The sequence below is a fragment of the Dicentrarchus labrax genome, unplaced genomic scaffold, assembly GCF_905237075.1.
Source record: "Dicentrarchus labrax unplaced genomic scaffold, dlabrax2021, whole genome shotgun sequence".
Lineage (NCBI taxonomy): Eukaryota > Metazoa > Chordata > Actinopteri > Moronidae > Dicentrarchus > Dicentrarchus labrax.
In genome coordinates, this window is record NW_026136722.1 from 11,182,132 (window position 1) to 11,203,476 (window position 21,345).

The 21,345-nt window shown below is 43.5% G+C and overlaps 1 protein-coding gene across 5 annotated transcripts in view; it reads right to left on the bottom strand.

Moving 5' to 3' along the window:
* adgrl1a (adhesion G protein-coupled receptor L1a) overlaps nucleotides 1-21,345 on the bottom strand; it is an 89,859-nt gene that overhangs the window by 7,320 nt on the left and 61,194 nt on the right. For all 5 annotated transcript variants that reach the window (XM_051389263.1, XM_051389262.1, XM_051389259.1 and 2 more), the window contains 17 exons: nucleotides 13,743-13,950; nucleotides 13,258-13,522; nucleotides 11,826-12,153; nucleotides 10,091-10,384; nucleotides 8,588-8,691; nucleotides 7,344-7,529; nucleotides 7,111-7,149; nucleotides 5,112-5,292; nucleotides 4,798-4,920; nucleotides 3,700-3,908; nucleotides 3,424-3,597; nucleotides 2,618-2,827; nucleotides 1,936-2,156; nucleotides 1,561-1,627; nucleotides 1,318-1,409; nucleotides 990-1,158; nucleotides 581-736 (listed from right to left, as the gene is read on the bottom strand). In XM_051389263.1, coding sequence (XP_051245223.1) covers nucleotides 581-736; nucleotides 990-1,158; nucleotides 1,318-1,409; nucleotides 1,561-1,627; nucleotides 1,936-2,156; nucleotides 2,618-2,827; nucleotides 3,424-3,597; nucleotides 3,700-3,908; nucleotides 4,798-4,920; nucleotides 5,112-5,292; nucleotides 7,111-7,149; nucleotides 7,344-7,529; nucleotides 8,588-8,691; nucleotides 10,091-10,384; nucleotides 11,826-12,153; nucleotides 13,258-13,522; nucleotides 13,743-13,950 — 3,026 coding nt within the window. The remainder of the gene's footprint in view (nucleotides 1-580; nucleotides 737-989; nucleotides 1,159-1,317; nucleotides 1,410-1,560; nucleotides 1,628-1,935; nucleotides 2,157-2,617; nucleotides 2,828-3,423; nucleotides 3,598-3,699; nucleotides 3,909-4,797; nucleotides 4,921-5,111; nucleotides 5,293-7,110; nucleotides 7,150-7,343; nucleotides 7,530-8,587; nucleotides 8,692-10,090; nucleotides 10,385-11,825; nucleotides 12,154-13,257; nucleotides 13,523-13,742; nucleotides 13,951-21,345) is intronic.

The window sequence follows — 21,345 nt, forward strand, 5'->3', positions numbered from 1 at the left end:
TGTAACATAACAAAATGTATTGTAATACTGGTCTTTCACATGCTGCATATCTCCTTGTCATTGGCAAATGAAAACAATGTGACTGTGGGCAGAAAAGTAAGTTAAGTCAGTAAATTCAAGTGCTTCGCAAAGTAATCGGTGAGTCATTGGTATTGATCAGCAATCAAACCCCCGCTGATACACTCATTTGTACTTCAGAATTATATAACAGACCTTTTAAACAAGGGAAAAAATATACCAGCATGGTGAGGAAATTGTCCTTGTTTCCAAAGCTATTTATTTTGTTTTGACACCCTTTTTGACAGTGTTCTAAAAAAAGTTGGATAAGAGAGTCATTTGATTCAAGAAAATTGATTTTTCTTTTCATTCTACTGAAACACGCTGATTTCCACTGAAAACAAGTTAAATCTTTTTGCTGCACAGGCAGATTTACTTCTCATTTTTTCAAAGAAAAACACAATTTTAAAGCTCAACAGTGGTCTGATTGATGTGGAAAGATGAACAAACCGAGCACCTGCATTGTGTGCATACTGCTTTGTGTGTGCCATAATTTATGTGTGTGTTTCCGTCCTGCCTGCACCTGTCTGTGGGCCGCTGCGTGGCGAGCTTGGCTGCCGCTGTAGTAGCGGTTGTTGGCACGCAGGCCTGAGTTCTTCAGGGAGCCGTGGGAGCTGGTGGTGGAGGTGCGACTGCAGCAGTAGGAGTGACGCAGACACTTACTGTACTCCTTATGGACCTGTAAAAAAATAACATCACCAGCACAGTGCGCAGGTTTTAAAGCCACTCATAAACACAAACACTTTCAATAGTTTCAATAGCCTGGACTCAATGTAGACCAACAGAGGCTTTTAACACACGGCAACAGCAATATGTACTTACTGCAATCACTCTGAGCATATATGCTGAATATCAATCAGACGTTCATCCATTTCCACAGCAATTCATCTGCTTACTCATATACAGTAACTCTTCAAGTCTTGTATTGTTACCTTCTTCTGCAGGGCACAATGGAAGATGAAGATGAACATGCCCTGGAAGGCGTTGAAGGTGGTAAAGAGGTAGGCCATGATAACTGTGTTCTCGTTGATAAAGAGGAGGCCAAAGGCCCACGTCAGCCCCAGCAGGAACAGCAGAGCAATGGCCCCCAGAGCCCACGACCTAATGGAAGTGGACAGAGAAAATGACTTGATACACAGAGAAATTGAATCAATTTGGAATGCATCTGTCTTTGCTGTTTATTTATCATTAGCTTATGTTTCTTGAAAAACAGACACTTGTTTCAAGGAGTATGTCCCCTATTGAATAATTTGAACTCACTTAATGTTATCCAGGCGGCTGGAGTCAGGTTTGAGTGCTGAAGAGTTGCGGATCATCTTGTGTAATGTGATCATGAGGAAAATGAGGTTGAGCTAAGGACAGAAGATAGGAAGAATCAAATAAATGTGTTGTGAACTCTCCAAAAATAACCTCACAAAGCAAGCACGGTGAAATACTTTGGGTTTGACTGGGTGATATCAAAATAGAGAGGGGAATAATACTGTCAGACAGTAAAGCTAATACCATAATAACAAATGAAACGGGTCCAATGAAGCTCCAGATGAAGTAGTTATCCACTCGCAGCCAGCATCTGGAGTGGCACAGAGGAGAAGAGAGAGTTACACGCAACTAAGCTCACGAACAAACACATGCACAATCAGACACGTGCACACACACGCACACACACAGGCAGACAAGCACACACACTATTTCCCTGTCTCAGCGGATTATCTTATGAAGGCTAATCATCAGGCTTTGGCTAAGTGTGTTCAGAAAAGCCAGTCCACGGGGAGGTGCAAGAGCCGTTCACACAGCACTGCATATTACATTTCCAGCTGGGGGAATAGCATAATCCTACTTCTCAATCTGCAGGTGCAAAAGGCCTGTCTTCACACGTACGCTTTCTTGGTCCCATAGCTCCTGTAGTCTATGGCCGCAGAGATGCCCACCACCAGCGCAGGGAAGCAGTATCCGCACAGATAGTAGTACTTTTTGCGGGAGTACTCGCTCTCAAAGACCTCTACCAGCATGAGATAGAGCTGCACACCCTCCAGACACATCCAGGAGAAAGCAGCCAAGAAGAAGAAATGCAGAAGACCAGCAAAGATGGGACAAGCAATCTGAGGATAAAAAGTATTCAGATGAAGGAAACGAAAAAGTTGAGATCAATGCACATTACCGAATGAAAAACAGGAAAGAATGAGCCAAGTAGTAGTTTTGGATTTTCACAGAGGAAAATGAAAAGCTGCCCCCTGGGTGACTGACTCTGTGCATATTATTGAATGGTAATTCACTACTCAGTGCAGTAAATGTTTTATAGAGTAAAGTAATGACACACTGCCTCAATGTCAGTTTCAGTCACTATTCAGTGAAAAAAAGTTGTGTTACACTGTAACTCTCCATGTCATTTTAAAGTTGGAAAATACAAAAACTAACCTGATCCGGTCATTCAATTTCACAAGGTGCACAGGCATATCAAAGAACAGTCAAAATATGTTTCCTTTCCAAACCCCCACCCCTCCCAAAAAACATGCATTAAACCTGAACATCCCTGACAGGTATCATGTGGCCCCAAACTCACATGGTATTCTGTCTTGTCGATGCCAATGAGGAAGAGCAGCTCGGCGATGAAGAGGTTGATGCAGAGGTTCTTGTGGATGGTGTTGCGGTCGGTCTGCAGGCCCCGCAGGAAGCAAAAAGTGGAGATGCAGATGGCTAGACACACCAGGGAGATGACAATCCCCACCCAGGTGATCACAAACAGGATCAGTTCATGCATTCGCCCCTGGTACTGAGGTCCAGGTAGTGTGGCATAAACAAGGGTGGGAAGTTGAGAGTGTGAAGAGGAATGGGGGAAAAAAGGAGGGCAGAGGGACATAGATACACAGCAGGATCAGACATAAAGGATAGAGAGGGAAAAATATAGGACAAGACAGCGGAATGGGAGATGAGTACAGAGATAGATGGGAGAACAGTGGAAGGAAGAAAAAATAGGGGGATAGATAGACAGAATGGGGGAGGGGAGAGAAAGAGCAAAATTGCTTTATTTAATATTTGTAAATATATGCAAGGAGCTAAAGTGTGAGACAAGAGACACAACGTCCTGAAAAAAACAATACATGACATTCAAATTCATGTGAATGTCAGCTAGAAGTAGCAGGACATGAATTTGTAAGCATGTGCCTCCCTGAATGTCGGAGTGAAAGAAGGAAAAGAGAAAATTCAAAACAAAGAGCTTGTCAGCCTTGAGAGGATACATTAATGTGCATGTGTGTGAGGCTGTGTGACTGAGAGTGAGCAAACGCTAATGCTCGCACGAATGAATGTCTGCATAAATTACTTGGCTTCCATTTTAACCGTGTGTCAGCCACGCCCTTGTTTACTTACATCCGGCTCGTGGTGAGCCATGAGCACGGCAAAGTTGGTGAGGTGGCTGCAGGAGCAGGTGGTGTGTGTACTGTTGGTGTCCAGCAGCCTGCAGCCCTGCGATGACCACTGGCCTGTCATGGAGCGCTCAGAGTAGTTCCAGAAAGAGCAATTTGGACTGTAATAATTCTCCAACTGTGGGAAAAACAAAACAAAGAGTGGGCTGATGGAAAATGTTCATGCTAGTCCATGTGTCCGAATGTAATTTAAGCATTGATAAGGGTTGAATTAGGTCACCTGTAGGTGTTTGAGTGTGAAGACCACCGGCTCAGTGAGAAACACTCTGCTGGACTCTTTGTTGATGGAGGCAGCAATAACATGGGAGTTGACCGCCAGGCGCTTCTTATCGTGGCTTAACCCCTCCATTTCCATCTTCACTGTGGCATTCTCAGTGGACAGGAAGGCCCCCAAGTTTTTATATAAAATAAACACCACCTTGATTTGTCCTGCACACGGAAAAAAAAAAAAGATGAACAGAAAGAGAATGAAAGGGTGATAATGTGAGCAAAAGTGAAAAGAAAGGGAAGCAAAAAAAAGCAGATGTTATATGAAAAGATACAGACAGAAAGGGGGAGGAGGGAGAAAAAAAAAGACCAAATACAGAAATGGGGGCATAATATGGTAATGCCAGCGAGAGTGACAGAGATAGAGAGTGGGGAGTGACAGGGGGAGCGAGAGGGAGACAGAGAGAGAGAGTTAGTGAAGGTTAGAATGATGGTAAGGACCGTTTCATTTTGACTGGTGGAAGAGAGCGAGATTTAATGTGGAGGGCAATGGAACATTCATCCCTCAAGCATTCACAGATCTCTTATTATTCCATATGAATATTTCATGTGCGTTTGTTTCAATCATTCTAATCTCGTTCCCACTGCAGAGCCGAGCGGAGACAGAAAACAGAAATGGGTATGGGATGAGGGGCCATGGAGGGAGGAGGGGAGCGATGAAGAGGGGGATGACAGAGAGGGGGGTTAGAAACAAGAGAGATGAGAGAGGGGGATAAGATGGCGGAGAGACGGAGCGAGAGAATGGAATGGGGAAGAGAGAAGAGAGGGAGTGCTGAGATTGCTCTGTCAGACTGGGGCCGATTGTAATCTACACGCCTCCCCAGCTATTCTATTAAGACTGCTGTTAAGAAACCATCAAGAAAAGAAATTGTCTCAGCACTTTTGTTAATCTGATTAGCCTATTATTATGAACCAATAACTTAGTCAACTGCATGCAGATTGTTTTAAGCTTGCATGAAAATGCAAATGGAAAACATAAGAGCGGGCTGCACAGGAGAGTGCAATTTTTCAGGCCTTGGGGTGAGGAAGGGGTGGGATAAGGGCTGCTGACCGTTGCGACTGTACTGCTTGATAGTAGACGCCGAGAGCTGGATGGTGCTGTCGCTGGCATAGTTCTGTGGGAAAGACAAGTCCTGCAGGTCCATCTCTGTGTTTAGAACATGCACCTCGAGATCTGGTGGCGGAAACACAGCACGCAAATATTTTATGAAGACCCCTGCACTGGTAAAGATGCAAAAAAAAAAAAACACCCAAGAGAAATGTAAAGTCACAACCTGGAGGTACAATTCCACTAAAAATAATCCAAACTGTGGCTCCCTCATACATTCACCATAATTTACACCATTTACTGTACTGTTTTCTTACCAATGCTGAGTGCTCGGTCAGAAAAGCGATTCCCATACATGTTGTTGGCCAGCAGGAAAGCTCCTTTTTCTAGGACGTCCAGTAGCATGGTGGCAGTATGAGCCTGCTCAGTGCTGTTCATGTCCTGCCACGATTCCAGGGCCTCTGGACGCAGCAAGTTATCCACTGTCTGCACCACCGCCTGGCACATGGAGGAGGAGTAGCATTCATTACTACTACTGAGAACACTTCACTGGTTGTAACACTACTAGAGTAGTTGACAAGGAACGAGTAAAAAATAAATCAAGTAATAATGGATAATTAATGAATAGCTCATACATGGTTACAGTTATAATATAATAAGAATATTTAAATAAATGTAAATGCTCAGAATAATGTGGCTTTTTATCTTTAAAGTCCTTTTGTAAAAGAAGATTTCATTCTCACTAAAAAATGAGGTTTCTCTACAGAAAGAGACACAAATAAAATAGTAACAGTAAGGTGACCACGGAGTATATTTTATATCTATATTTAGTGTGAAGCTGCACTGCACGAGGGGACAGAAAATAACACGTTCATAACAGGGCAGTAATGATTAGTTATTGGTTTTGGGTAATTTAGTACACAATTCTCAGTAAATTGGGAACAATTAATTAATAAAAGTGCTTAGAGTGCAGATTTACAGATATCTAGTAACTAATCATTAGACCCTGGTTCATGAACACAGTGTCAATCTGTTCTAATTTTTTTTCAGGAAGAGCCATTAACTATTAATTAGCTATTCAGTAATTAGTTAGTTCTTGATTTCTTCATTACCCGGTCCTTGGTAATTACTCTTTTTTGTACCATATTGTTCAGTGTAAACATATTACTTCAGCACTTCAAAGTACAAAGTCACCACTTTTTCACTATAATTTCCTAGAAACTCACCACTCCCCTGCACTACATTTATTACTGAGCTATGTCAGACATATCACCATTCTATTTCACACTTACAATTCATTTAATGGCAATTTTGATGGTAGTATCAGCTATCCAATTTATTGGAGTAGCCTGCTTGATGAATCATGTAATTCTCTTGCTCAGGCCTCTCAAAATGAAGGATTGACTGCTGTGTGGAATAAAGAGCATTGCTGTTAACAAAATGAATTTTGCATCAGAATGCACTCTATCCACTACAGAAGGAAAAGACGGATCGCGTTTTTGGTTCATCCTCTGAACAGTGCGTTTTTTACTGAGCTACATTGAAGCGAGTAACAAAAAATAATGATCAATTACATACTACACAGCAGCCTTTACATACATCTTGCACCAACATGGATCAGAAGATGTGGTGTCATATTACAGTATGCTGCAGACAGGTCAAGACACACCAAAGACTGTGTGCTGCAGAGTGCCGCATTTCATCATTACAGAGAAGCATACACAAGGCCTTTTCATGATATTACATTACAGCTTTCTCAGAACCAGAGATATTGCACAAATATTGAAAAAGCACAGAAGGGTGTAGTAACACAAACTGTTGCCTTTCATACTCGTCAAATTACATTTTCTCAGAGCCAAAGATATTGTACCTTATTGTGCAACACAATGAGGCCAAGGCCAATATTATACAGTTAGGCTCTATCACAGTCCAACAAGGCTAAGATTATGTCAAAGACAGATGACTTCCACATTAGCTGAACCCATATTTCAAAGATATGTACACCATAAGCAATAGAAAAACTACAAATCAGCTTTCGCTGTTCTGGAATATACTACACCAACATTTAAATACTGTACATGCTGTCTGCCAGGAGTTATACCAAAACTTATTCATCCTGCTCTTCAGCACAAACCAGAAATTCTATAAGTGATGATTCCAAAGGCAATATAAATCATAATACTGAGCACTGAGCCAAAGGGATCTCATCCACAACCCTAGTCTACTCAAGGATTTATCTTCCCTCAGTTATTCCAAGTCACAGAGCAGTCCTACTCCACAGGCATGTAAAGCAGGCAGATAAAAGAGAAAAGCTACCTGAATGTAGGCTCGACAGGTCCGCTCTCGCTTCTGTAGCTGGAAGGGAGAAAAAAACAACACCAGGAATTGAACAGTTAAACAAAAAAACCTGTAAATTAAAAACGCACTCGTCCTTGCATGTGCACTAGGGGGGTAAATTCGCATTAACCTGAGCGTCCTTTTCTAATACCTAAATTAAATCTAGGCGTGGGTGTGTGTGTACTTGTGAGCGTGTTTACACTTTCTTCTACCTTGTTGTAGTTTCGTGCAACAGTCTCCTTGTTTCCGGGCCTCAGGGCCTGAAGCTGGGCATCCAATATGTCCAGCAGTTGCTCAATGAGTCGCACGGACGAGCTGACATCTCCAGCCTGGATCCGACCCCGTGTGTGGTTCACCAGCTCTCCAGCTATGTTGGCAGCATTCTCACCGCTCTTTATCTGCACATGAACGCACACAAACGCACACGTGTTTACACACATGCATAGTATAAGGATGATAAAAACAGATCTGCTTTAATTAGTTGAGTCAAATTCAAATCGTTTGGATAACTCAAACTGTTAAATGTTCACATGCACACAAACATTACAAGAAACCACATGTTTTGAGTTTGGCTCAATATGAACAAAAAACTTGCTTGCATGCTATTTGTTCAGTAATCAGATTTCCCCAGACCACCTCCGAAAATATCTTTATTATAAGCTCCCCTTCCATCATTGTTAACAAAGATAGACCTTGCAGAATACATTTTGAGGTTTTTATTCTCTCTACTGCTGCTTCACTTGCAAATCACACCGTTAGCAACCACTTTGCAATTGCAATTGATTTTTGCCAAAAGCAGAAGGTATAATGGATTCTTCCAACAATGCTACTTTTCAACATGATGTTACTTTTCCTTCCAGGCACATGCACACACTTAAAAAACCTTTAAAAAAGACGGTCAAGGGTATGCACAGGTAAATACTCAATGTTCTCTCCTGTAGAAATGTAGCCACATAAACCTGTTTACTTTTAATTCACATATACAGTATATATTGACTTTTCTGAAATCTGATTACTGCCAAAACTGGGGATTAATCAGATTACTACAGTGTATATAGTAACACAGTTTGACAATTTAAATAGCTGTGGGCTGGTTAAAAACATTGTGCATTATAGTGACCATGATGTTTAGTTACTGCACAGGTATAATGCATTATGAGACTGGAGAAATTTAAGTGGCAGAGTACTTTGCAAGTTTTGAGGCCCTAAGCCTGATCTATAAAAATAATTTAACCAAGCTGTAATTAAAGTATATTAGTGAAAAAAGAGAGTTAATTAAGTATCAAGAGCAGATGCCTTGTAATGAAGGGCTAGTTGAAATGAGCCTATATTTTAATCAGGCCAGCCTCAGAGATATGTTAATGTGTGTGTGGAGGTGGACAGGGAGGATGGTCGGGGCAGTGGGGCAGAGGAAGGGGACAGACCCCTGGCCAGGGGGTACGGCTCCAGGTCTCACCTTCTGGGCCACCTGGTTGACCCACGGGGAGGTGCAGTTACTCAGGTCAGGACCCCGCGGGTTCCACGCGACCTGCTCCGCCAAGCACTGGAACGAAGCAATGCCTGGAGACGAGCAAAGGGAGAAGAAACAGTGGAAGGGGAAATTTCGGAGAGATAATAAGCGTTAGGCGTCTGCAATTAAAGGGGAAAATGTGGAGGAAAGGGATGACCATAAAAAAGTGCGATATATATATATTTTTTTTTACCCAAGAAAAATGGAATGAAATGAATTTTAAAAATGTAATACTCAAAGTCTTTGAAGATGAGAGGGAAGAAAGAGGGAGGAGGTAGAGTAAAAGGTCTGAGAGAAAATGGGTCAGAAGTGGAAAAGGTTAAATAATGGAGTGTAGGGCAGTGAGAAAGTGTGGAAGAAGATGGCAGGGGTGGAACAGGCTTTCATGCTCTAAAAGAAATGGTTTGAATCGAACATGTGCAGACGCACCATATAACATTTACTGTGCACACACAGACACACACCAAAGGCATCAGGCATGATCCCTCACTGTCAAATAAAAACACCTGAAGGGAAGCACCTTCCTTCAACCCTCATTTCCAGCTAGGTTTTTCTGTTTAGTTACAAAGGTTCAGAGAAAGGACATCACGTGGGAATAAAACCAAGAAGGGTCTATCTGCCGCTGCTAACACAAATAACCAACATCAAGTCCCAAAGACAAGACAGAGAAAACCGAAGAGAGACCGCAGAGAGAGAGAGAGAGAGAAAGCGAGGGATAGAAGCAGAACGGAAGAGCAGAGACGACAGAGACAATGCAGCAACGCTTCACAGTTGTAGAAGGATCAGAGCAGATGTGGCGTTGCATTTCATACTCCCTTTTTCTCTCTCTCTCCCACTGATTTTTTCTCCTCCTTCCCGCTTTTCTCTATACTCTCCTCTATCGACCACAGATTGGGTTTGAGAGCTCTGCCAAGACACGGCAATTAAGCCAGCTGTTAATTTAATGTCACTGCCTTTTACACAGAAAGCACATACAGAAACAGCGAGAGGAAGATGGAGGGAAATGTCTTCTTTCTGTGACTAAGGAGAGCTTTTTGATGGCTGCATGTTTAGAGGTATAGAAACTAGCATGAAGGGAGGTGAAGCCTGTGTTGTCTAGCCTTTCATTTCATTATTCGTTACTTTCAATCAGCTCTGTTTCTGCGGGAGATGAGCCTTTCATTTGTGGAGGACAGGCTTTCATCTGCGAATCCTCTGGGACTGTGCCTGCTGGTGGAACCAACGCAGGGACAGAAGAAGACAACAGCGGAAAAAAAAACTCTGTCTGAGAGCACAAACATGCTGATCACTCGGGCACATGCACAGAGATATATTGCACGCGCGAACACCCACATGCATGGAGGACATACTGTTTGAGTACACTTCGACATGAACCACCCACGTTGTTTGTTTCATTGAGTGGAAAAAATGCACACAAGTTTAAAAATACACACATGCAGATATCCTCACCAAGAGATCCTTTGGGACATGGGCGGTCTACTGTTTCTCCTCTCTGTGTGGTGGGCCACTGGACACCTCGGACCAGCTTGGCCTCACAGACATGGGGCTCTGGGCCTTGAGGAGGGCGGGGTGGGCGGCGAGTGACAGGAACAGTGGCTGTGATTGGTCGAAGATCGGGGTGCTTGTTGATAGAGCCAATTGGACGTGAGGTGGGGGCCAGAGGGCGGGCGGTAGAGGGGCTGGCACTGGAGGTAAAGGGCCTGGCTGGAAGAGTGGTGGACACTTGGGTGGTGGTCAGAGGACCTGAGGTAACCCGAGAGTAATACAGAGAGAAGAGAAGGCAGAGTTACAGACTACGAATGAGACCCAGAGTGAGTGAGAGACATTTAGAGAGTCATAAGAGGATGTAAGGGATTTGTTAGAGAGAAGTAAAACCCGACAGCAAAACCCAAAAAAAGAAAAAAGAGGGAGATCAAGAGAGTGAAGGACACATGCGTGAATGTAAGATGTCTCTCAGAAGTTGAGTTCAAAAGTTAGCCTGACAATAATTGGGGTGACAAATACTTTTTTGAGCCTCTCAAAGCCTCTTCTCCAGAGAGACGAGGAGAAGCAGGGGAGGAGATGGAGAGAAAGCATCATCACAAGTCGGGGGGGAAGTAAATAATTGATCAAATGTATCAGAGAAGTCACCATCACTAACAACCAAACCTAATGCGAAGATAAAAGCAACACGTCACAACTACAAAATCCTAACTGATCAAACGCAGAGTCAGTGTGCAACTCTTTGAGTGCTGCCGCCCGTGTGTCTCTGCCTCTGCTCTCGCTGGGCCTAATCCGAGCTTTACACAGGCCTTGATGCGGCTCAGATATACAATACATCCAAACCTCCCTCTCATATTGATGGACTGCCAAAATGCAGTGTGGTGTTCATTCTTCCCCTTATCATTTCAGAATGACTTCTTCATTATCCAGGACACAGAGAAGTTGATATGAAGTGCCACGGCAGTCATACCTGAGAGGCTGCTCTTTACAGTAACTATGGCTGGGGATTGAAATACAATGAGCTGATATCTGAGGCATCCAAATGTCAGATAAGAAACAGTCACAAACACATTCTGCATGGGCGTGTGTTCCAAGCAAAAAGCTGATTTTTTTTAACCAAATCAAACAATTCATAATTTATAACACTCTTGTTCATGACTTCATATTCTATGAATATGAAACAATTATAAAGGGAAATGCAGTCATTGCAAGTAAGAACTATATTTTATCTGAAATAAATCTGTCAATTTGTAACCAAAGTAATTTCTTCTGGAAGAAAAAAGTGTGATAATCTGTATAGTATAATATTTACTGTATTGTCAAGAGTGGAGGGTTTACTTTATTTGGAGAGCCAAGAATTAACACTCAGCAGGATATTACGTTTTCAATTAAATTATACTATCATAATAGCAATTTTCAATTTAAAATATGTTATGAATAAATCAATGTTACTAATACCTTATTACCAACTGGTCAACTCTTATAGGGTTAACATAATGAGCTTGTGCTCAGCAAATACTAAAAAGTCTACATCTCAATTTGGGAGAAACATATTATGCATACTTTTTGTGATAACCTTTAAGTTTTCTACCAATTTACAAATGCACAATGTATCATAATTATAGATTAGAAGTTCATTAAAAGTTTCCCACAAGCTTTTTTTTGACTCTACACACACTTTGTTTCCGTGATCACTCCTTACCCGTGGTGGGGTCTGGTGGTCCAAACTCCAGCGTGTAACGCAGCACATTATAGTTGTTCCAGACATAAAGCTGGTTGTCTCGAGGGTTGTAGTCCACAGAGGAAATATACTGATAGGGGTTGGGGAAAGGGATGTTGACAGGCTCCTCGCGTGCACGGTTGGTATTGTAGGCATACATAATCAGGTCGCCGCCTGCTTCGCTGTCATCGTCCTGGTAGACGGACCGCACCGCATAAAGCACACCACACGCCATGAAGGCGTTGGATGCCATCCTCTTGTCGAAGCTGGTCTCCCATGTGCCTTCAAAGCGCAGGGTGTAAGGGTTCACCTATGGGCAAAGAGAACATGCTGAACTTTAGTGAAAGATTTAATGTATAAATGATCATACTGGGACCCTTTAGAAGAAATGATCTGATCAATCATTTCTTATGCTGTTTACACAGCAGCATAATGGGACTTCTGAACAATATTGTAAAGATTTATAAGCACTTTGTAAGCACACTGTTAAAACATTTAAAAAGTAATTAAACTCTAGGCTTTGTAGAGGAGATATTTCTTTGGCTTAATGCAAAGCTGGTTCTGCTCAATATACCTTCAAACTGCATGCTGAGACATAATAGAGAACCCCATGTGTTGTTGAAGGAGGAAGAAAATAAAACTCCCCAGAAACCAAACAATTCCTTGACGATGAAAGTGATCACTTTCTTGTTTATTACTTTGTTGCTCCATTATTCTACACATTCATAGCTCATGCAGGGTTTGATATTTTAGATGGATAGTTTAACTTATACAGTTTGAAAAACAATTTCCTGTTAAGGTCAAAGATAGTGATAATAAATGGGACCCGTCTATCTGAACAACACATTAATTCAGAGTCTGTTTGTGTGGAAATTTGCTGCCTGATTGCAGTTTTGTTTGTTAAGAAAGAAAGAACCAACCGGTATTAAAATATGAATGTTTCATAGTTCACAGAGATGGATTATGTTTTGAGTTTCTCAAGTGAGCAGGGGAAATTATTTTTGGATTTATTGGATTACAGATGATACACTTTTTGTTTAAAGCTGTATGTACAGTATATGGTTCTATTGACATACAAGTGAGTGGACAACCTAACAGTGCCTTTTATTTTTTTAAGCCAGAAAGAAACTGGTAACAAAAACAAATCAAAAATGTACCTTACTAGTGGAGATTAGTTTTTGGATATGATGGGATTTGAAATTAGGCCTAACCCTTTAAAGTGATTTTCTATGGATCTTTGGCCAACAGCCTCTCTGTATCTCATTTGTCAGTGCACTTGTGTAATCTCAATAGTAAGTCATTCATGCGTGACATATAACCTTTTGCCCGACTAGTCAAATGAGATTTTGATATAATCCACTCCTGCATTTATAATCCACAACTCATCCCCTTCTGTGCAGCGCTGCTCTCCCACCTGGCTGACCACCAGTCGTCCGTTGTTGGCCTCAGTGGCGTAGATCACCCAGAGGCCGTTCTCATCCACAGCCAGGTCAATGTCCGATTTCCCTCCCCAGCGGTAGGGCGAGGTGTCATGATAGTTGGCGTTTGTGATAATGGCCTCGCCGCTCTTTATGCGCGTCCGTAGGTCATACTTGACTATGTTTCGTGTGCGTTCTTTGTTGTAAAATACTGCACCATCGTATACCACAAACCCTGTGCCATCAACTCTGTTGGGCAACCTGTTGAGAGAGAATCATGTGAGTGATGCAGAAATCCAGGAGAACAAGTCAATCCATCTACTCTGCATGACACAATCCTACAAGATGGCCTCACTGTGAGCAAGCTGACACCACAGTGGGACCATTCTGCCATCACCATCCATATCCACATCAAAAGCCAATAAATCAATACAGCAGCAGATGCTATTTGATCATCCAGGACAGTGGGAGGCGCTCTCACTTGTAGGTGGTGGTTGCTCGGTTTTGTTTGAAGTCTTCCCAGGAGGCATACTCATACAGCATGTCGGTGCGATAGGGGGTCCAGGGCATGACGTACAGACGGTCCCCAGACTGCAACGGGTCCTTACACCACGCCCCTGCCTGGTGCTCCGCCTCCTGCAGAGAGCTGGCCGCCTGCACCCGCAGCAGAGTCCCCGGACACACAAAGACTGGCACAGAGGAGGTGTGTTGGAGCAGAGAGGAGGAGGAGAAGAAGGAAAAAGGGAAGAGATAGAAAATGAAAACAAAGCATTGTAAAAATGAAAGATATCATGGAGATGGCAGGGGAGGGAGAGAGGAAATGGGAAAAGGCCAAAGACCATGGAATATAGAAAAGGAGAGAGAGACATGGAAGGGACGGAAGAAAGATGTGAGTAGATAAAAGTAGGTTGAGAATTGAAAAGGAGACAAAGACTAGGAGGAGAATGGGAGAGAGGGGGGAGTGAGGTGAGGTACAATATCAGATTTAAAATGAAGGAACATATAAAAGCTCATTTGTAGAACATCAGCATTGTGGTCGGAAAGTGTCTGGATATGATAAATGGGAGATTTCTGGCTGCCGTCGCGGCTTAGATGTAGTCTCTAATCTAATTTATCTTGGCCTACTTTTTATTTGATTGTGCATTTTCTATTTCAAAGACCTCTGGTTCTCCGCTGTGCTACTGGGTGGTAAAACAGTAATTGTGGAGCTTGTTTTATTAGGACTTAAATTTGGCTCTCAGTCAAGAGTAATGTCTCAAAGAAAAAAGCATCCTGGGGTAAAGATGTGAGGTTGGCCAGGCCTCCCCTTCCTCTGCAACTGCAATTCAACTTCACACACCAACACAAATACCACACATACAGACTATACAGACACAGAAAAGAGTCCCTATTCCAAACACATAGGCAGTAGATGCACATATAAAAATACATGGGAACCCTTACACACAATCCATATACCAAACAAGCACACAGACACAGACACACAGACACAGACACACAGACACACACACACACACACACACACACACACACACACACACACACACACACACACACAGAGGATGCCTGCTTTAGGCAGGTGGAGGTCATCCACTTGGGACTGGTGTAAATTGGCTGGCTGACACAGTGTGTCCCTGCCTGACAGAGAGAGTGCCCCGGGACCACAGGGCGTGTCAGGTGATCTATGAGGAAAGCTGCTGGCATCCTCGCCAGTCTGACATCAGAGTGGTACCGGCGACAGAGAGCGAGAGGAGAGAGAGAGAGAGAGAGAGAGAGAGAGAGAGAGAGAGAGAGAGAGAGAGAGAGAGAGAGAGAGAGAGAGAGTTGGAGGCACTACAGAATAAAACAGCTGAGGAGTCCCCACGTCTCCTCTGCCAGCTTATTTATGTGGCTCTCTGGCTTGGGGTTGCGACAGAACCAGACACCTGCTGGTCACCTCATGATTGAATGCATCTCTGAACTAATTGGACGCTGCAGGAGCATTTGGACACAGATGACATACAGCACATACGGATGCAGACAGACAGCACACACACACACACACACACACACACACACATACATGCTGCCATCCACAACATACATGCACACACCAACACGCATACATACACTGTCACACATTGACTGTTAGAGTGATGGATCAGTCTAGGCTCAAACTGTCTTGAATATTGCATGGAGTCTGGAGCAGGAGGAGAATCATAATAGAAAGTGGAGTTACTTCAGTCTTTTGGAAATCCAGCTTTCTCCTTTCGCTGCCTGTCGTGCTGTTGTTGATAGTGGCTGGTGATCTGTAGTGCTGGGCCACTTAGGAATTAGCCTGTTCTGTCTGAGGGGGTCCAACAGGGATTGAGACTGGCAGCCAAACAGGAATCTAATCAAGCTCAGGCATAAACAAACACTCTGAATACAGACTCTTCACAGGAGGCTTGTCATGCTCCATTGTCGAACCAAAATGCTCTCTCGAAAGCCTGAGGTGTTTGCTTTGCAAATATGAATGTGGGTGACTAAAATATGCAAAATAATGTTCAGAGCAATGGTTAAATCTGGCACTTTCAGACAGCTGAACAATGAACTTCTTGACTAACATCTATGCCAACTCTCCCTCACACCACAATCAAATTACATCTTTATCAGTCCAGACACAACATGAGTGCACTGCAAATAAATAGAAATTATGCTCCAAAATATTAAACAAAAGCCATAAAGTCTCTCCTCCCCACTGCAACTAGGACACTTCCTCAAAAGTACAATGCTACTGTAAATAGAGAAATAAACAGCATGCAGAAAGCAATGCAGAGGCTCAGTATGTAGGTGACCCATAAACAAAGACAGGAACACTCTGCCTCAAGGTAGAATAAAGGACAAAGAAACACAACCACGCATGCCTGTACTCTACAGTCGCAAAACGGATGACCAACCAGAAAAGTAAGTATTAATATACATGCTAAGATCCAACTCATCTGTTTCCATGGTACAGTAAAACTGATACTTATTAGTACAGTTAAGGACGGAGTAAATCTGTAATGCCTCTATGGAATAATATGCTTAATGGTCACTTATCCAATAAAACACACCTATCTTTAAAACAAAAATGAACAGAATCGCACAGCAGCAGATTATGAATTAGTCTGGACTCCTCTGATGATATAAAATATGGTAGCTGGATAGCCAGTATGACACAAAATCTTCAACATGCATTGGAGTGCCACTGGAATCTATAGCTGATGGGATTGGCTGAAATTTATCATAAAGAGGGTCATATCAAGACGACACATCATAAGAAAGCACAACCTAACCATTTTAATACAATACTGTTAATAATAACATTACATTAGATACATTTTTGAATATTGGCTTTAACTGTGCCAAACAATTTGGATTTAAGATCCTGACACAGTAACAGCTATAACATTTATAACTATAATGAACAGATTACAGCTCCTGATAGCAAAAGAATAAACGTTTAGGATTGGATCTATAGCCTTGGAGAAAGAGGGATGATGTACTAAGTCATCAGTACAACATACAGGTAAGAGACTGAAGGAATACGCAATCTATCATGGCTGCAAAATAGTTGTTGTCTGCAATACAATTTATTCTTACTATTGTGCCCGCCCCTGAAGATAACATGTGATTCTGTTCGTTATTGCACCTAACCTTCCAGCCCTGTACTAAATTGGTAGCAGTCTATACTCTATTGGGCTCATCATCACAAAAACACTGCGCAGCAGCATAGACAGTGTGTCATCCTCTTCCTTCCTCCTCCATGTCCCTCTCCATTCCCTCCTTTCCCATACAAACCCTGCTGGCTGCCGATCAGCAAGCCTTGGTTTATTCTAATGAACTGGTCGTTGGGTGGGCCCGGTGTCAAAGGGGCTCATCAATGGCCTCAAGGCTGTACGCACAGGCCATGAGGACACAGACATACACACACACAAACATTCACACACTCACAAGCCAAAACAGAAACAGTGGCCATGCTTCACACCCTGCAAAACCTGCCTAGGGGGCTTCATTAACTCTGACCTGCACTCCCTAGCCTTCCCGGCTGCCTTCCTGTTTACCAGCTCTTTCTGCCTCTCCTTTGCTCTGCCTCCCTCTCTCTCCTTCTAACTGTGAAAGGTGATTGTAGCAGCAGGAAGCCAGAGCAGCCGTGCCCTAGTGGTAGAGTATATAGTACAAGAGGCTATTATGACCACAGTATGAATGAGGTATTAGGCATTAGGCATTAAGCATTACGAGTAAATCTTGAGATTAGGCATTATCCTAGTCTGGCTAGAGCAGGTTAGCTGGAGTAAGAGCCATCTGGGATTATGTGAGATAGTTAGATTAATAGATTAATTCCTGTTTGGGTGAGGATGGAAATCTTGCAGTCATGATCATCCCAGTGAAGTCACCAGGCAGCGCAGACAGAACGCTTCTTTACCCTACAAACTAGCCAGATGGCTAATGAAACTTACCTTATCAGGGATTAAAACCCAGGCTGTAGCTATCATACTCTAGCATGCCAATAACTGCCACACATACAGGGAAATACTGCTGTAATAATTGACTATTTATCTCCATAATCCCTTTCCTAGGCACAGGTCAGCTGTTACTTGTCAATATGAGGCTGCAGTATAAAATGATAAAAGCACCAGAACTTTCCTGAAAATGACAGTAAATATCTCCCATTAGTGTCTAGCAGCAATTTGTGATCGACTGGTAACGCAATTAAAACTGAGCGCTGACAGCTTTGGGCTAAATTTAGACTTTTCATTTTGGTTGTCTTCTGCAATCCATGGTGTTTTCATGTTTGATGTGACAGCGTCATGTTGATGGTTAATGTACGACTTTGATGATCTAAACACCGCCTGCCAATGGTTGGCAGCTGTTTCTAAAGTGGTGTCCTTGTGCTGTTTGTTTTTTTGTTTGTTTATTTTTTTAGATACAGGGATCTGAAGGCTCTGCTGGCCCAAGCCTTTGCCCAGACCACAGTCATGGCCTGCTGTCAGGACTGACTGCTGCGAGCATGCTGCTCTAATTGAATCCCACACCTGTTACTGGCAGGTACAGCACGCAGGCAGCAGGGGGCAGAATGGAGCATGGCATGGTACCCCACGTCCATGCTGGACAGTTAATGGGCTTTAAGGGTTAGTGTGTGTACATGAGTGTGCAGGGAGTCTCCTTATGGTATGTTGATGTGCATTGATGAGCCTATTAGTGTGTGTAGCTGTGTCTTACTGTGTATTTGTATGTGTGTTTGTGTGTGTGTGTGTGTGTGTGTGTGTGTGTAGGCATGCATGTGTGCAGTTCAGAGAAACAGAGAGGCAGACAGAGAGAAGAAAGCGTGAAGAAGGATGTGAGCGTGTTCTGTGTGTGCAAACAAGAAGAGAGAGAGGAGCGAAGTAATAGAGAGTAAATAGGTTATTTCCTGTGAAATGAGAATTAGGAGTGAGTTAATCTGTTGAGGAGTGACATATAGTGACAAAGAGAAGAAGAGAGAAATAAGGAAGGAGAAGGGAGGGGCTCCCATTGTGTTTCCGCTTCCTTTTAGACTACAAGGGGGTCAAGTCATGGGAATAAAAACACAATACAGTACAAACAGCCTTGCACAAACATATACACACAGACAAACACCCTTAGGACACACGCACACTCTTAGACAATGCACGCAAGTACACACTGTCCAGACAGTGGAAGAGGCAGGTGTCACACTGGCACCTTTATCAACCCAAACATTCACCCCAGAGAATACCCTTCACTGAGACCAAAAGCAGGCAACAGCTAGAGATAGCGTCCGTTGAAAGCTGAGTCTTATCTTCCCTGGAGTGGAGTTGACACTGAGTGACAGGAAAGTTGGTCGGGACATGGCTGCAGAGGCTACAGGCTGTAGATACAGTAGACAACAGAGGGGCATAGCCTATACTGACTGATGCTTGAGCAGTGGGGTAACAGTAAGCCTGCTAGCCTAACCTAGCCTGCTACCGCCTTCTGCTCTGAATCAGGCCTCCCAAAGGTGCTGTCTCTCCATAAAGGTCCTGAAACCAGGAGCAGGGATTTATATTCATGACCACCTGCCTCACTCACTCACCACCCTGTTTTTTAGCTATAACAATGCATGACTTCTGCATGTACAGTCAATCCCAACACTCTTCTCTATCTCCCTGTGCCACTGAATGGGGTGTCTGCACTGCCTCGGTCACATGACTGTGTTTGTGTGTGGTGGGTCATTCCTAATGAGGCGATGCTGCCTGACTCATCGTCTCTATAGCGACCAGTCTCCCGCTCTTTCTCCATTTGCAGTCAATTGTGTTTTTCCTGTCACACGATGCAGTAGTTTCTCACTCATTCTCTCTTTTCCAAATCACAGGTAGAGAGCGGTTTGTGTGAGCGATGGTTCTGTCCATGTATGCTCCCCCACCCCACCCACATGGAAATAACAAGAATTATTCACAGCAGTCTAACACTGCTTCCTTTTCTTGCCTCTTTTCCTTTAGAAGCAAACAGACTGGAGGTGAGAAAAATATGGCGGACACTTGTTTGGTCCTGTCAGCAGTGATAAAGGAAATACTGTAATGATTTGGGTAGTGTACTCTGCTAGACTGTCAGTGAAAAGAGTGAGAAAAGGGACAGAGGGAGCGATGAGAAGAAGGAGAGGCGACTGACATAGTCTTAAAATAGCCTAACAGTAGGTGGGTTGACAGGGTCTTGGACAGTCATTGAACAGGATCTCCTGCATGTGACATCATCACTGCGCGGTGCACGTTATCCCAATCCATATCTGTCAATCAGCTGATCAATCAGTAAGGATTAATTTGACAGACACAGGCAAGACACAGGTCTGGAATGTTAATTCAGCCATAAACAGAGAAAGGAAGTGTGTTTAGCAGCAGTGGAGGGATGGATTAAGGTGGGTAAGGGCAGGAGTGCAGACAGAGGAAAGGGGTATTAATTTTAGTGTTAGTGGGAGGAAGAGTAGTAAATAAAAATAACCAGTTGGGTGAGGCGGAAGCAGGAGGAGAAGGAGGAGGAGGTGGTGGACGAGGAGGAGGAGGAGGAGGAGGAGGAGGGGGGGAGGAGGAGGAGGAGGATGGTTTTGTAGCTTGCTATTCCACCGCAAGCAGGGAGAGAGAGCTAAAATGGCTGCTTGCGGTGGGAGAAAAATATGAGACAGTGATCCATGTTAATGAAAAGCCATGAACACGACGACAGACAAAGGGGTCCATAAACCAGTTAATGGCAACCTCTATAGGAGTTAATTCCTCCAACATATGGATCCAGCCATGGGGCCAGACAGGGAAATGACTGAGGCTGAGACAGATGTGAGTAGGGGGGTTCAGAGAGAGTTGAGGAGGGTGAGGACCTGAGAGAGGGAGTTAAGGCTCATTGGGAAACCGGCACTGATGGCCACTACTCTCACCGTGACCTTGGGTATGGGTCAGGTCTATCTGTCCTCTTTAAGAAGCTAGTGATTGAGGTGCCTGGTCACACTGATTGGGGCTTTTTAGGAGTGCTTGTAGAGAGGCCTGCTGTATCAGAGAGGCTATTACAAGAAGCTGGAGCACTCCCTACAGGGGATACACCTCCCACCGCTCCCACCCCCAACTCTCCTCCCCCTCCGGAGCCTCATTGAACACATAAGGAACCAGGAGGGACTCACTGATGTGAACGGGTATAGGGGGGCACAAGTTCACAGTGCATGTGCAATAAAGAAAACAGAGTCGTGACAGTGACAAAGTGTAGAAGGAGAGGGAGAGAGGGAGACGAGAGGAGAAGGAAGAGGAGTGTAAAAGATGCTCAAAAGAGCCTGCAGCTGCTTGTGATGGCCAGATGTGATCTGAGAGATAAACCAATCAAAGAAAGGTGAGAGAAGGAGAACAAGAGAAAGGAAGGATGAGAAGTAAGAAGACAGTGAGAGAAAAGGAGTTACATGGAAGTGTGATTAATTGAAAAAAGGAAGAGAGATAGAATGAGAGAAAGACGCTGAAGCACCTGGAAATGGGATACTGTAAAAATGATACTGAGAGCAACTTTGGCCAGTTACTGTGTTATCTTAACACAATGTTTTGCTTCGGATTTACAGCAACAACAAACTTTGAATC